Source organism: Gekko japonicus, unplaced genomic scaffold (assembly GCF_001447785.1).
Source record: "Gekko japonicus isolate JY-2015 unplaced genomic scaffold, Gekko_japonicus_V1.1 scaffold713, whole genome shotgun sequence".
NCBI classification, from domain to species: Eukaryota; Metazoa; Chordata; class Lepidosauria; order Squamata; family Gekkonidae; genus Gekko; species Gekko japonicus.
Genome location: NW_015172026.1, coordinates 275,844 through 290,727, shown reverse-complemented (window position 1 = coordinate 290,727; position 14,884 = coordinate 275,844). Strand labels below are relative to the sequence as shown.

Below are 14,884 nucleotides of genomic sequence, written 5' to 3'. Positions count from 1 at the left end.
TTTTTTAAAGAGAAATCATGTCCCCCCCCCTTTTTGTTCGTTCTCCCCCCCTTCTCCCTCTAGGGACGCTGCCGTTTGATGTAGTTTTACAGGATCTAGATTAAACTTTCCAGAAAGCATTTGCCTGGCTTGGCTTCCGCTGGTTTTTGTTTCTAGCATATCACGTGGGCCCCCCCCACACACACACATACACACTCCTACTCCCGGAGAGGCTGTATGTGCAGGGGCATGGGGGAGCCAGGTAAGGGCCGAGGAGTACCTGCTGTGGTGGGGTGTGGGTGGTCCTGTAGGGAGCCTGATCCCAGCGGTGGTGTTGGCGCCAGTGAGGCAAGGCCTGAAGGCAGTGGGTCATGAGGGCCCCTTTCCAAGGGAGCTTACCTTGTCTGGTTGTCTTGATTCCATGCCAGTTCAGCCTGGCTTCTTTTTGATCTGTGGCATGACCTCTGGCAGGACTGCTGTGGAACGTTGGTGACGGGTGGGGCAAGAGGGCTAGTTGGGACCCACACAGGGGGTTGCGGCGCCCCACAAGAGGCTGCCCTTCTCCATGAGCTGGGAGGATCCCGCAGTGGAGCTGCTGCCACACATGGCAGAAACGTTGTGTTTGTCTGCTCCAGCAGCCCAGTTGGCAGGGTTGGCAAGAGGCAAAACTGCTCAGAGCTATGACAGCCCCCAAGAAGGGGCTGAGGGAAGGCCTTCACCTGCCAAAGAAATGAAACTCATCATTCTCCCAACTGGTTTTCCAGAAAAGGATAGGAAAGTATTTTCTGTGAAGCGGCCTTGATAACGCGACAGCGCATCCTCCTTCCTGCTGCATTTCCCAGCGCCACAGTTCCTTCCACCTCCCAGTCTGTTCCCAGTGCCAGACGCAGGGCGAAAAGACCAGCCGCATGTAACAAAATACCTTTATTGAAAATGCTCTGTGGACAGAAAATGCTTCTGCCCTGTCTCCCGATGAGGGGAGGGCAGGAGGGGAGTTGCACACCCACAAGCTTGCCCAGCTGTTTTAGGTAGTCCGGCTGTCACGGCCTGCTGCCAAGGCTGTTGCCCACGTGGGCCAGGGGCATTGGGCACGGCTCTCCCTTCTGCCTCCACCTGAGCCAGTGTGTGGCTTTTGCCAGCTGCTTCCCTGTCTGCAGAGGAGCGGAAACGGCCACTGCGTGGGGAGCACTTGGGGCTCTCAGCCCCTCCTGACTGCTCAGCTAGACACGCCCTCCCCTTGGGCTGATCTCCCCTCCCCCCCAAAAAAATTACTCCTACTTGTGGCCCACTCAGCCCCTTGACCACACCCCTTTCCCCCCCTCCCCCATCCACACAGGCACTGCTGCAAACCAATTTGCAAAGTGTAAACAGAATCCCCCCTCCCCCCCCCAAGCTACTATTATTCCTCTATCTGTTCACTTCTCTCCCCCCCAAAAAAAAGAAGCCCCCCCCCCATCCCAATTCATTTGGGGACTAGGACTCAGTGCCAGCTTTCTAGACCCTACCTGAGCTGGACCAGATGACAGGTGGGACCCTGCGGCCCCTTCTCTCTCCCCCAACCCCTTCCTGTCTCACGACCACGGCAGTTCCACCCATTTCTGTACAGAGGGCCAGGAGAGCAGGTCGTACCAATCCCAGCGGCAACTGCTGTGGTGTGAGGCTCACAGACTGCTAAGTAGGAGGCAGAACCCTCAGAGGGAGGCAGGGGAGGGCGGGGGCGGCTCTCCCGCCCCACCGCCAAGGAGCGAGGGGGGGTGCTGGCCTCCCCGGGCTGCCTGTCGTGACGTAGCTGGCCGGATGAGCGGGGGTGGCGGTTGGTTGAGCGAGAGTCTGGGCTGCAGGAAGCGGCCTTGCTGCAGGGGTGGCGGCTGGCGGTGCAGCGTGGGTGCCGTCGGGAGTGTGGGCCTCAGCAAAGGGGGCGGCTGGGAGAGGGCTGCAGGCGGCGGTCGGGGGGAAGCCGGGAGAGGGGGCGGTGGAAGGGGCGGCGGCGGAGGTTGCTGCTGCTGCTGCGAGGAGGAGGAGGAGCGGGAGACGGCAGTGATCTGAACCTGCAAGGATAGGAGAAAGGTGGTCAGTGCGGGCAGCCCGGAGCTCTGTGGCATGACAGGCTTTTGGCATGCCCCCTCACCTCGTCCTCTTCCTCACTGCTGGCTAGTGATGCACTGGAGCTCTTGGGGTCCTGGGCAGGGGAGCTGCCCTGGGGGGCTGTCGGACACCCTCCCTCCTGCTCTGCTTCCCATTCCTGCAGCACCTCCTCCAGGTTGAACCGTCGCCGGTAGCTGACGAAGAAAGTCTTCACCTGAGCGACGGTCTTGTTACTGATCACCTCTGCGATAGCCTGGAAGTCCTTCCCGTACTTTCGGATGGCTGAGCAGGAGAAGAAAGGTGCACTTCAATATCTTGAGGACACACGGGTGGCCCTCTCTCAGAACAAGGCAAAGGGCGGGGAGAGAGAGCTAGATGTGGTACAAGAGCCCTGCTGCCGGTTTTGTGATGGTAAGTCCCCCACCCCTCCCATCTGTCCCACTTAGAACATATTGACTGTGGCCTGGCTGTCTGTCGTGTCTCCAGCAATCTGCGCTGCAGAGAAGTCGCCCCAGGGCTGCCGTTTCCAATGACATCTGCACTACCATCGTAATTCCAAAGGGACAGTTTTCCCCCACTGAGGGGAGCAGCCCATCAGTCGGGTACACGGTGAAATCCAGGAGAGGAGGGGCCGCCGCCTCCCAGGGTGGGTTCCTCCCTGCTTCCCCAATCCCAGTGGGCCCCCTGGTGCTCACCCTGCACGGCCAGCAGCTGCTCATCTGTCGTCCAGCGTGAATTAAATTTTACATTGGTCTGGAAGAGAAAAGAGCATTGTCCCATCTTTTGCCATCCCTCTTAGAACACTTGCTCGGGGGGGGTGGGGGGTGTCAGAAAAAGGGCAGCACTCAGGTGTGCCCTGTTTCTTCTGCCTGGCACACTCACCTCAGGCGGCCGCAACTTGTCTATTCCTCCTTCTAAGACCTGTTTCATGCTGCTGTTGATCTGTTTGATGCTCTGTACCTAAAACAGAGCAGAAGCTAGAAGTTTCAATGCCCCAGTTCCCACCTGCCTGGGATTGTGAGGCAGAGGAGTACAGATCCCCTGGGGGGAGGAAGGAGCCTTTCTGCGGGCTATTCCCCCACCCACCCCTGGGTCATTGCTAGGGGGAGCCGTAAGGGGACCCCCTAGGGGACGGGAGGCTTTTCTACCTGCCGTTTGAGGGACACCAGCTGGGAGTCCAAGTGGCGCAGTGTGAGGGAAGCCATGTCGGGGCTGGTGGACAGGCCAGTGATGTCCTCCTGGCTCAGGTACATGCCCTTGGGGGGCCGCCGGCGGGCGCGAAGCGGGTGGTGCCGGTACTGCGACAATTGGACCTCCTTCTTCACAGGCCCCGGTTTGCTGTTCAGCGGCTTCTGATAACTAGGCTGGGAGAGGGGAGATGAGAAAGCTGAGCAGAGGCCCAAATGGGGGTCTCCCTCCAACCTCCCTTACTGCCACAGTGTGTTACTCGTGCAATACTCTTCCGCGCACCTCTTAGGCGCCTTTCCTCAACAGCCCCTATTGGAAGCATCTTCCAGTTGTACTAACTCCTTGTTCCTGAGGCTGGGGGTCAGTATTCCCCCCCCCCTCAATACAAGCCCTTTTCAGGCCTTATGATTTTGGCGGTCCTACCTCAGGTACTGGCAGAACACTCTCTTGTGTAAATCCTCTCGATACACACAGTTGTCAATATGCATATTTTCTTGCATATTGTTGGGGGGGGGTAGGAGTAGATATTTGTGCGCACACAGTGAAGCTGGGAAATATACATGTTGTCCTATTTGTACAAAATGGCAACTGGGCATATCAAGATGATGTGTAGTGAGGTTTTTGGGTATGTGGCATAGGGAGTGACAAAAGCGTAATGACAAAGCAGGGCTCCTGTGTCATTCATTCTGCAATTATAGTTATTTTCTGTTTTACTGTATTTACTCAAACACAAAACAAACTTCCCCCCCCATGTCTGCCATCAAAGGGGGAGGGCAGTCATCTTACATCTGCATACAAGTTATGTCCAGTAATAATTTTATGTGTCTATCATTGGAGGGGGGGGGAGTCATGTTCAGGGTCATCTTCCTTTTGAGTAAATACGGTATATCCTTTCCAAGCAGAGTGCCCCCCATGCATATACCATCTTTGTTTTTTAGAGCCATGTATTCGAAATACCTTCTCTTTGCCAAGGGTAACCAAAACTGCAGCCCTTTAATCACCAAGCTTTGTTCTACATCCGTAAGGGATAGAAACTTAAGAAACGGAAGCCTGAGATGCATCCAGACAATGACATCTGTATGACACGCCACATTTTATATGCGCAAGGGGCATGAAGCCCTGACCTGGATGGCCCAGGCGAGCCCAGTCCCTCCAGATCTCGGGAGCTCAGCAGGGTCAGCCCTGGGCAGTACTTGGAGGGGAGACCACCACGGAAGCCCAGGGCCACTGTGCAGAGGCCGGCACTGGCCAAACCACCTCCAAACGTCTCTTGCCTGGGAAACCCCACGAGGGGGTCGCCATGAGTCAGCTGCGGCTCGAAGGCACTTCCCACCACACCAGCACGGTGGGGCTGAAAGCAGCCCTGTTTTCGGTGACGTGAGCGGGAGGTTAGCCCCAGTTGTGCTTATTCCAAGTCTGTCAGTCCTCAGACATTCAGGCACTGAAGGAACTATACATTTCCCAGCTTATCTGTCATCCGTTTTGGCTTAGCAGTACGTTATTTCCCATACCTCCTTTTTGGGGTCCATGGCATCAAATTCACCCTCACTGGCCTGCCGCCCTTCCTCCAGCTCGTCATTGCTGTAGGGGAAATCCAACAGCATTCAGAAGCCATTCCACTCCAGGGCCCTTCCCCCCCCCCCCCCCCATTTAGCAATTCCAGTTGGGTACTTTTGCCTACTTTCCCCACAGGCAGTGGGGCCATAATGTGTTTGGGACTGCTGGGACACTCCCATGATTTCTTTTAAGAACATCTCGGGATGCTAATTGCAGACGAGTCTCTGTGTTAAGTCAGCCGGCAGCAAAACAAAATGGGAGCCCAGTGGCCCCTCGGAGACTAACAAAATTTATTCCACCATAAGCATTCATGAGTCTCAAAAGCTTACGTGGGAATACATTTTTAGTCTCCACGTCGCTGCTGGACTCTCGTTCTATCTTGGGATGCCGCTGCTCATCTCTGAATCCAGGCTGAGGTGCACCAATTCGCAGAATCGCATCAAGAAATTACAATCTTCTGGCTGTCCCTTATGTGTGCTACCCTTTCCCTGAACACTGGAACCCTTTCGTCCCAGGAGGACACTCGACAATCTTGTGACGGCCTCATAAATGAAGCACACTATTTGCCCACGGAGGCTTTTGTGGCAGCAGACAGCCCTGGTCTTGGAAGAGGCTGTGGCGTGTGAAACGCCAGGCCGCCTATGCCAAGCTTTCACACCCTCCATGCGAGAACGGGGCTTCCCCTCTGCCAGTGCTTTGCCTGGGCGTGTACCTGCTGTGCTTAGACTAGCTTTCTGGGGAGCCATCTCCATGTCATCTGGCCGTTGAGCCAAACTCGCGGTGGCTTTCCACCGTTAAGGGGGCCAGTGATTAATCTGAGCAGCTGGGGTTCCCACACTGCAGTCGTGATTAGAGATGTGAAAGCCCGGGAAAAAACCTTTTTTCCCGAAAAATTGGAAAAATTGAAAAAAGAAAAGAAAAAAAATTGATTATGGAACGTTTTATTTTAACATGATGAATAAAATATTTTAAGACAAGGTGTTCAAATATTTTCCAAATCATTTCTAATATATATGGTATCAGATTGATCTAATTTCTGTGCACTGACAAGCAAGTCCTAGGTTACAAACTGAACTCTCCAATGCAAGAACAAGATGCATTTCTTCCTTTAGGAGGTGCTATTGTCACGAGAAAAGAAAAAGGTTTCAGTTTTGTTTTTGCATGTGGGCGGGTATTCTGTTTGTGATAACTGTTTGGACGCACTATATTTTTAATATGCTAGTTGTGATAATTTCATGCCAAGTAAAAATGTCCATAGTCATATTTTATGTTCCTAAAGTAACAGAATGACTTTCAATCTAGAAAAGACAAAAGAAGTGCTAATGTAGCATTTTTTTCAATTTTTCCAAAAATTTCCGTTTCCCCCCGAAAAAAACTGGGGAAAAAACGTGTTTTTTTCCCGAGCTTCAACATTTCCGGAAATTTTACATCTCTAGTCGTGATGGACTAGAAGACAAAGATACTGGCTTCCCCCTGCAGCTTGGCTGCCTCTGCTGCTAACCAGTTCCTTCTGTTGTGAACCTAACATCCAGCTAGCTCCCGCCCATGTTCATCCCCTCCTTCCCTCTGACCTGTCATCCTTCTCCTTCTTGCTGAGCAGTTTGCGGGCCTGCCGGTCCATCACACTGGTCCTGCTCCGGGTTTTCTTCCAGGAGTAGTAGTACTTCACCAGGCTGGGAATCAACTTGTCAGGAAGCTAAATAGGCAGTGGAGGAGGAGGAGGAATGCAGTGAGTGGAGAAGGGCAGAAAATGAATCCCAAAGTCTAATTTCTGGATAGAACAAGGGATGCAACTGCACGATGAGGAGGGGTGATGTTGACACGCAGGGTTTGGGGCCCTGGCACTAGATCTTGCCTACACTTGGCATGTGGGTCAAGGTGCCAGAAGCACAGTCAAGTGTCTGAATTGTCAGGAGAAAGAGCAGGAGTGGAGTTCGAATCTCACCATTGGCTGACTTCCTCTCTTTTCCTGCAGTCTTTCCCTGCAGTGCCCCCCCCCCAGTATAGGAGAAAAGAGGTATTATTATTTTGTTTAAGGCAGGAAAGTACAATGACATTATAGTCAGTTCAGGACACCACAAAAGGGCACATTTGCATGTGCAGTCCTTGGATATCTGGTGACAACTTCACATAATTTAACTGATGTCCTTTACAGTGTAAGCAGTTTCTGATGGTAGAAGAGTGCCATTCTTTGGGCCCCATTTTTCCACACACACACTCTCTCTCTCTCTCTCTCTCTCGCTCTCTTCAGAGAGCAGTGGCCACCTACCATCTGCTGGATGCGAGCAAAGCTCTTGCCGTGGAAGCTGAAGGCTTGTTCAAACAGGACTTTGTCCTCCACTGTCCACTCGTCAGGGAAAGGTGTGAAATTAGCCAGATCAGCCAGGGACTTCTCCACATCGTGTTTGTGCCACAACAGCATCCCCAAAGCCTTTGGGCAAGACCAACAAGAACGACTACTCCAATGACACAAAAGTGGCCACAATAGCATTGGGGGGGGGGGGCGAAATTGGTTCCCGAAAGTCTCAAGTCTTATTCTTTCCTTCAAAATAAGTTTCTAGCCCTCGTTGTTTTGAAGATAAACTTTGAAGAGTGAAGGAGGGTGATGGCAGACAGATCGGAATGGGGGTCCTCTAGGAAGGACGTCATTGAACGGGGAAAGGACATTCTTCAGCTCCCTGCCTTTGATATCCACTATTCAGCTTGTCTGCCCATTGCATTCCTGTCCTCGTATGGTTTTGCTCTGAGCGAGAGAGCACCTAACGTAAAGTGGGTTACACTTGTCTCCAACAAACTCTTAACTGTTCCAGTTGATGCTAAACGGCGATTGTGTCTAATAAATCAAAATTTGGTTAATTAAATCAAATGGTGTTACATCGTTTTGTGTAATTTGTTCTGCTCATGCAGAACTTGTTCAGTTTCAGTTTCTCTGTTAACAATTCTGAGGTAGGCCAGAAAACAAGGAATCTGATTTTTTCTCTTTACCTGCTCTATGTTGTATCCGTGCTTCTCCTTGGCCATGGCAATGTATTTGTCCACTAGAGGGAGAAAGAGACAAACATCAGGTGCTGGGGGGGGGCAGAATGTAGATGCTGCCTCTGACATCTTCGTGGGTGGGTGGCTGGCCTGCCAGCTCTGGGTGGGCGTGATCTCTTCCTCCTCCTCCTCCTCCTCCTGTGTGACACCCACAAATGTTTGTGAGGATCCAAGTGGGAGAGCTTCTGCTGCTAACAGTCAGGGAGAGAATCCAAGTACTGTGCATATGAGGGGACATGCACACACACCCAAGGAAGCTAAGGAGTATCTGTGGGTTGCACTCAGAGGACCGCGTTTGACACTATTTGCAGGCAGAGCCTATGTAAGCCCATATTTAGAAAGAAAAAAGGGGGGTTCTTATACATTGTGTGTGTGAGAGAGAGAGAGAAGAAGAGGAGGAGGAGGAGATTGGATTTATACCCCGCTCTTCACTTGGAGTCTCAGAGCGACTTACAAACTCCTTTCCCTCCCCCTCCCCACAACAGACACCCTGTGAGGTGGGTGGGGCTGAGAGAACTCTGACACAAACTGCTCTTTTTCAAGGACAGCTGTGCCAGAGCTTGTGACTGACCCAAGGTCACATCAGCAGGTGCAAGTGGAGGAGTGGGGAATCAAACCCAGTTCTCCCAGATTAGAGTCCGCACACTTAACCACTACGCCAAACTGGCTCTCAAGAGAGAGATGCTAAACAATATCGGCTCAGTGACAAAAGGTCAGGAGTGACAAACAGCAGCATTCTGGTGTTTTTGGGGGGGTCGTCCTCCCAACAGTACTTGGGGGAGCCGAAGCCCAGTTTGGGGCCTCCCCCCAACATTTCAGCACAGCCAGTGTTCCCACCCCTGAAAGCTGCCTGCATCAGCCAGATTAATAACCCAGGAGCCGGAGGCAGCGCACCAGCCGCACGGTAATTGCTTCTAGGAGTCCCGGGAGGGGGGGAGAGGGGGGAGCTGTCAGTCAGAGGCTCTGTTACCAGCTGAAGATGGAATGTGTTTCCCCACCCCCCACTCCTAGCAAGGCTGGTTCTTGGCTGCTTCTGCAACTGGTTCAGACTGGGGGTGGAAGCTGCTGGAGCATCCAAAGGATGACATGGGCCAGAGGAGCAGAGCTCCTAACAGCCATTGATTTGACCCCCTTCTCCCTCCTCCCCCCCTTTTCCCACAAACAATAAGGGAGGAGCAACTCACATTTGGCATCCGACACACAGTGATTAGGAGACCAAACCAGCATCCCTTTCAGTTCCTTGTTGCTGTAGCGAGCAGGGCTTTCTGGGTGACAAAGAAGAAAACAAGGGTGATCGGATGGCTTCCTTGAGGCATGCCTGGCCTCTCCTCCTGGGCTCGAGATCCGGTGCCCCCAAATCCAAGACCGTGAAAGGACACCAGCAGCCCCTGGCAGGTGAGCTTCACCCCGGTTGCAATTCCATTTCAGCTCATCCCTTTCACCCTCACCAGTATACACAACCACCCCGGTTGCGATTCCAGGGAAAGCCATGTTCTGTTCAGCTCATCCCTTTCACCCTCACCAGTATACACAAGCATTATACACAAGCATTATTAACCGTACTAACAGTACAGACTCCATTCCCTCACTCTTGACCAAGCACATAAATGGTTATTCCTCCTGCCCTGAGAACAAGGGGTGGACGGGGCTTCCAAGCCCAGAAAAGAGCAGCTATGTGATGCCCGGGGGGAGGGGGGAGCAGGAGGCACCAAAGGTTCAGCGCTGGAAGAGAGCAACGGCACCCGTTTGCTGCCAGGTGGAAGAGGGAGGAGGATGGGTGGCAGAAGTCACCTGCCAGGCAGGGGATTGTCGGACGTATCATCTCTCCCTCCCGTCTCTTTGGGGCAGGAGGTCAGGTCCCACTTGGAAGAAGGGACTCATCCTAGAAATCGTAATCACCCGGTCTTGTTAAGTGAGAGTCCTCATCCGAGAGAGCTGGGGGTGGTTATTGCTTAACACTTTGCTGCGCACATGCACGTTCCTTTACCTGGTTTGCACTCTGGGATCACGGCTTGATAATCTGCTCCCACACGGATCATGCTGTCTGCAAGGGAACAAGAAGGGCGAGTGTGAAAGACCCACTGCTGCTACAATAGTTGGGGGGGGGAAGGGTTAGATTGTGATGAGGCCCAAATCATAAGAGAGAAAAGGGCCACTGTGCATTTCCCACAGAGCCTTGGCACCAGAGGAAGACATCGGATCAGTGGTGGGTGTGCCTTCCTGCCTGACTTGCTCAATTCCAAACGGATGCTAGGTTCAGGGAACACAGCAAGGTACTCTCATGTCCAAAGCGAGTCATAAGTCCAGTAGCTCTGTACAGGTGAAGTGGGGTGTGTATATATTGTGGGGTGAGGTTCTCCCTGGAAGGGCTCTGTCTTCCAAAGCACTTCCAGCTCCTAATTCTTTATGGTTTTCATTCTCCTGTCCAGATTGCTGCGTGGCTTCTTTGTGTGTGCACATTTGCTTGGTTGCCATCCGCTTCAACCCAAAAGGTGGTGCTGATTTCGTGAGGGGGAGCCCCAGGATGAAGAGCTGAGCCAAGCGAAGGTGCAGGTGCCCAGCCCAGCGTGTGCCACCCGAGAAGCAGGTGCCCCTTGGCCCTCAAGAAGCAAGGCCCCTTGGGAGCCCAGCAGAGAGGCATCAGTAGCTGAGGAAGCTGCTTCCCAGGCCGCAGAGGCACTTTCCCACTGTGAGATGGATGGCCCGCTGCTCCCTTCCCCATCTCCAGCTCCCGTCCTTTTTTAAAAATAACACACAAAACCAACCTACCGAACAGCTGCTGAGCAGCAGGCGAGATCTGGAAGCATTTAGCCAACGTCATGCCAAGGAGCTCCCGAGCTTTCGCTTTCTGGCACAAGGGCCAAGAAACACATGTCGGGCTGGGGACTGTGTATCAATTGAAAGGTTTCTATATCCATTCTGGGATACACCCTCACAGTACCACTCAGGACACTTCTGTTGAGTGTGGCTGGATATACAGGAACTGTCCTATTGCTATGTACAGGGCAGCATTTAGCCCCTCCGCCCCCCCCCCCCACAGCTGCCTGTGTCTGACAGGCATAATCAGGGTGCTGTCAGGGGAGAAGGTGTTGGTGGCAGAATCTTCAAGCAGGTTGGGCGGATGTCACTTAGCAGAGAGACAGATGGCGCCATCAGCTGGACCATGCGCTTCCCCCATCAACCAAGCAAGGTCCTACAGAGGGAGGGAGGGTGCGGAGGGACAGCCAGAGAACTCCACAGGCCTTTCCCACAGCCCCGTGGGGTTAAGTGACACTCTGTTACCTCGCTGATGGGCTATGCTACCAGGAGATGGAGCGCGTCCTACCTCCCTGCAGACGCACCTCGGAAAGGAGGTGACATAAGGAGGCATCTCCTTTCCTGGGTGTGTTGTGGGGATAAGACAGACCTGACTGGAGTTAATTTCAACTGTGTACTCCATAGCGAGTGGCTGGTGGACAAAAGTCTCCCACTGCCAACTCAAAGGGCACTGCATACCTCTAGGAACAGATGCACCGATGCCTTGTGACAAGTGCATCGTCTCCACCCCCATGGCATCCCCACAAAGAGGGAGGCTAACAAAGCCTATACAAGAGGCCATAGCAGAGTTCTGAGGGGAGAGAAGTGACATGGGAGGGCTCTAAGGGACAATAAAACCAAACCCCTCTTCCCAGCCCAAGTCCTGAGCCATCTCCTTTGTTAACCTGGCCAGGCGGTGGGGCTGGAGAGAAAGTAAAAGGGGCAAAACCAAGGGAGTCCTAGGCTCCTCCTCGTGTTTCTGGATCTGACCACATAGGCAAAACAGGTCAAGTCTTATCTGTAAGGTGACAAGGTAGTCCCTAAAATGAGGTGACGCCCAGAAGGATTCAGGGAAAGAAGGTCTTTTCCCAGTCACAGTGCCCTGGAATCTGTTTTATTCTGTGTTCCTGAGCAATGGAACATATGCTTGGAGTGACATTTGGGAAAGCCAGGCAGAGACACATTTAACTATCACTGTCCCATCATTAGGACAGTCTTTGGCACGCCTCAGCCCCAGGTCTGTACCTGCACCCTCAGTTCATCCCAAGCATCCTGGCACTCCACCCAAGGAGGTCATCATCACCCCCTTGGTTGCACCACACCAGGCTACACACAGATACACACACACACACACCTCTCTTTCATCCCCACTCCCACATCTCTGTTGCTTTAAAAAGCAGCTTTCCCCCCCACTACCCACATGCTGCCACTCTGTGCATCCCCAACAGGTATGATTTCCTCAGTGCATTTTCCATCATAAGTGCCCCAGGTCAGGCAGCTCTTACGGAACACGGTTGTCCTCTGCCACCGCCATGGCCACTCTGGGGAGATTTCCCTAACCGACTCTCACCCAGCCCGCAGTCTGTGGCCACCAGAGGGCAAAGTGAGCTGACAGAGGGCCCTTCCCCTCCAGTGGAGAAAGGCAGACAGGGGCCATTCATGCCATGAGCCCAGTGGCCTCCAGTCCATCTCCCAAAGAGTCTCTGATGCCAAACTCTTTGTTCCACAACAGCACAGCCTTGTAAACTCATCTGAACTGGGACACACCAGACCTCCAACCCGCGCAGTCACAGATTCAAATCCTCCACCCTCTGGAGCACAATGAAGTCTTGAGAAACAGCCAGTTTTAATAACTCCCCATGTGTGCACCGCATAATATCCCAGCTTGGCTTACCATGAGAGTGTTCCTCTTCACTGCTGTCATCCTCCGAGTTCTGATGGTTGCCGTTGGTGGCTGACTTGGACCGGCTCCTGGACAGGATCCCCGATTTTTCCATTACCGAAGGCATCTTCTGAGTCCCACAAGACCACCAGGTCAGGGGAAGATAAGAACCTCCCCTCCGGGGTCTTTGTGCCTCTTTCAAGAAGTCAAAACGCTTGTATGTTGCTTAAAACAAAACTGCAGGCATGCGAGCTGACTGCTCCCCCTCTTTCAACTTTAAAATGTTGAGCGGAGGAACCGAACGTCCCTTGGAAAATCCAAAGGGGTAGAGAGGAGTTCCAGATTTGGAATTGCAGGGGGTAAAGGTAAATTCCGTCCAAAGGGGCAGAAAAGAGAGTTCAGGGTTTCCTCTTCCACTATGGAACGAGAGACAAAATTTCAAAGTTACTGTAAACTTCCTTGTAATGGGTATGAAGAGTGAACAAAAACTCTTGGGACTGAAGTTATGTAGGAGACACACCCGGGTGGGGGGGGGGGGGAACCTCTTAGTACCTGGAACGGGATGGGAGAAGCAGTAACCCACAATGATAACTTCTAAAATAAGCCTCTTCTCCAGATAAGATTCCAGGTATCTCCACTCTGAAAACAGAAAAAAGAAAAAGAAAAATATATCTATACCGCCTTCAAAATTCTAGAAAGACCTCAAAGGGCAGCACACCATTTGGTCCCTAAAAGTCTTCCGATGGTCCCGAAAAACAGATTGGTCCTCCTCTCTATTTCCCCCTTCGGAGATGTAGTAACTTGTGCAAAAAAGAGAGAAAAAGAGGGGACTCCCTCTCCAGGAGTCCCTGTTTTCACCCCACAAGAAAGGAGGAAAGCTTCACTCCGTGCATGTGAGGCACTTAGAGGAAAAGTTGCGAGAGGGATTTGCGGGAGCTGCCGTCTCCTCATCCTGCCGCTGCCGCCACCATCTCTTTTTCCCTCCCTCTCACACAATGAGTCTGTGGCTGCTTTTGCTCTTGCTCCTGCTGCTGCTCCTGCTGCTGCTGTGAGAAAGTAGTTCCAGTTCCATGCCTTAGCACCTCCCCTCAGACCCTTCCGCCTGCTTGCACATCTGGCCAGAGGAGGCACGCAGGGGCAAGAGGCATGCAGAAAGGGAAGGGTGGAGGCCAGATGTGCTAAGTGCAGAAGAAAAGGTCAGGGAAGAGAAGGGGGGGCACATTGATCCCTCCTCTGAAAGCACAAGTTGCTCTTCCTTTAAAATAAAAAATATTCCCTTTTCTTCAAGGGAGAAAAGGAGAGAAGGATGGAAGATATTCAGTTCCCAGCAGGAGCCACGTGGGAAGTATCTCTCTCTCTCTCCCTCTCCCCTTCTCCGTTTGCTGTTGCTCTAATCTGGGTTCTCTCACTTTCTCCCCATCCAGGAGAAAGGCACTGTTGATAGCAGCATAATAGTGACATCTTGATATTTTTGCATACTGTAAAGTCAGCTAATGTTCCCAAGATATCTGCTGCTTGTCTTTTTTATGCTCGCTGAAAACAGTTTTCATTGTTGATGGGAAAACCATTCCAAAGTGAGGGGGGAAAGTCCCTGGTGCATATTATAGTGACCTTTCCCTCACCATAGCTATCTTTACAAAGCTTTTAAAAGAGCTCCTAAATCTGAACTCTTACATTTATTTACTTATTTATTTCATTCATTTATGCCCTGCCTTTCTCCCCAAGGGGGACCCAAGGCAGTCTACATCATTCTCCTCTACTCCATTTTTGTCCTCACAACAACCCTGTGAGGTAGGATTATGCTGAGAGAGTGTGTGACTGGCCCAAGGTTAACCAGCGAGCTTCCATGGCACAAGTGGGGATTCAAACCTGGGACTCCCAGATACTAATCCAACACTCTTACCACACTGGCTCACGTTGATACAGACTGTATAGTGGGCAAAAACTGGTTTCATAAGGACATTTCTGAAACCAATGTCCGCAACAAGATGCTGTGTTCAAATGAAGATTAATCTGAGAACACACATCAACCTAGTAATCTTCCCTACCGCTGGGTAAGTAACAACACTAAATGGAGTTGCAAGGAAAATACAATAGATCAAGCAACTGCTTGGATTGAGACCAACCTGCATGACGGATGCCTTGAAGGAAAAAACATTTCAGTTTTCAGGAAGCAAGGAGATACTGCAAGATCCAAAAGCCTTGTTTTGGATATACTGAAGGCTAAATTTAAAAAAAAGAAAAGTTTTTTTTATAAGACTTATTTCCATAATTCCATATAAACCTAAATAGTTATTCTCTTTCTTATAGCAATGTCTTGACACAAGACAGTAGTATAGACACACCCGTCCTTTGCTCCTC

At 51.9% G+C, this 14,884-nt stretch overlaps 1 protein-coding gene across 1 annotated transcript; it reads right to left on the bottom strand.

Annotated features, from left to right (window-relative positions):
- Window positions 1-1,670: 1,670 nt before the first annotated feature.
- Window positions 1,671-12,650, bottom strand: RCOR2 (REST corepressor 2). Its single transcript, XM_015420548.1, has 12 exons — window positions 12,536-12,650; window positions 9,833-9,889; window positions 9,030-9,110; window positions 7,795-7,847; window positions 7,079-7,240; window positions 6,381-6,505; window positions 4,764-4,833; window positions 3,213-3,428; window positions 2,947-3,024; window positions 2,760-2,817; window positions 2,108-2,346; window positions 1,671-2,027 (listed from the first exon to the last, which is right to left on the bottom strand). The coding sequence occupies exons 1-12, from the start codon at window positions 12,648-12,650 to the stop codon at window positions 1,671-1,673; spliced, it is 1,611 nt and encodes a 536-aa protein (XP_015276034.1).
- Window positions 12,651-14,884: the final 2,234 nt, after the last annotated feature.

Bases quoted from the DNA above. Each gene is read 5' to 3' on its own strand.
- RCOR2 (XM_015420548.1), bottom strand. From the start codon at position 12,650: ATGCCTTCGGTAATGGAAAAATCGGGGATCCTGTCCAGGAGCCGGTCC. The intron at 7,848-9,029 runs GTGAGTTGCTCC...TTCTCCCTCTAG, and splicing joins CTGTGTGTCGGATGCCAAAT to TGGACAAATACATTGCCATG. The intron at 3,025-3,212 runs GTAGAAAAGCCT...GCTCTGTTTTAG, and splicing joins TGGTGTCCCTCAAACGGCAG to GTACAGAGCATCAAACAGAT.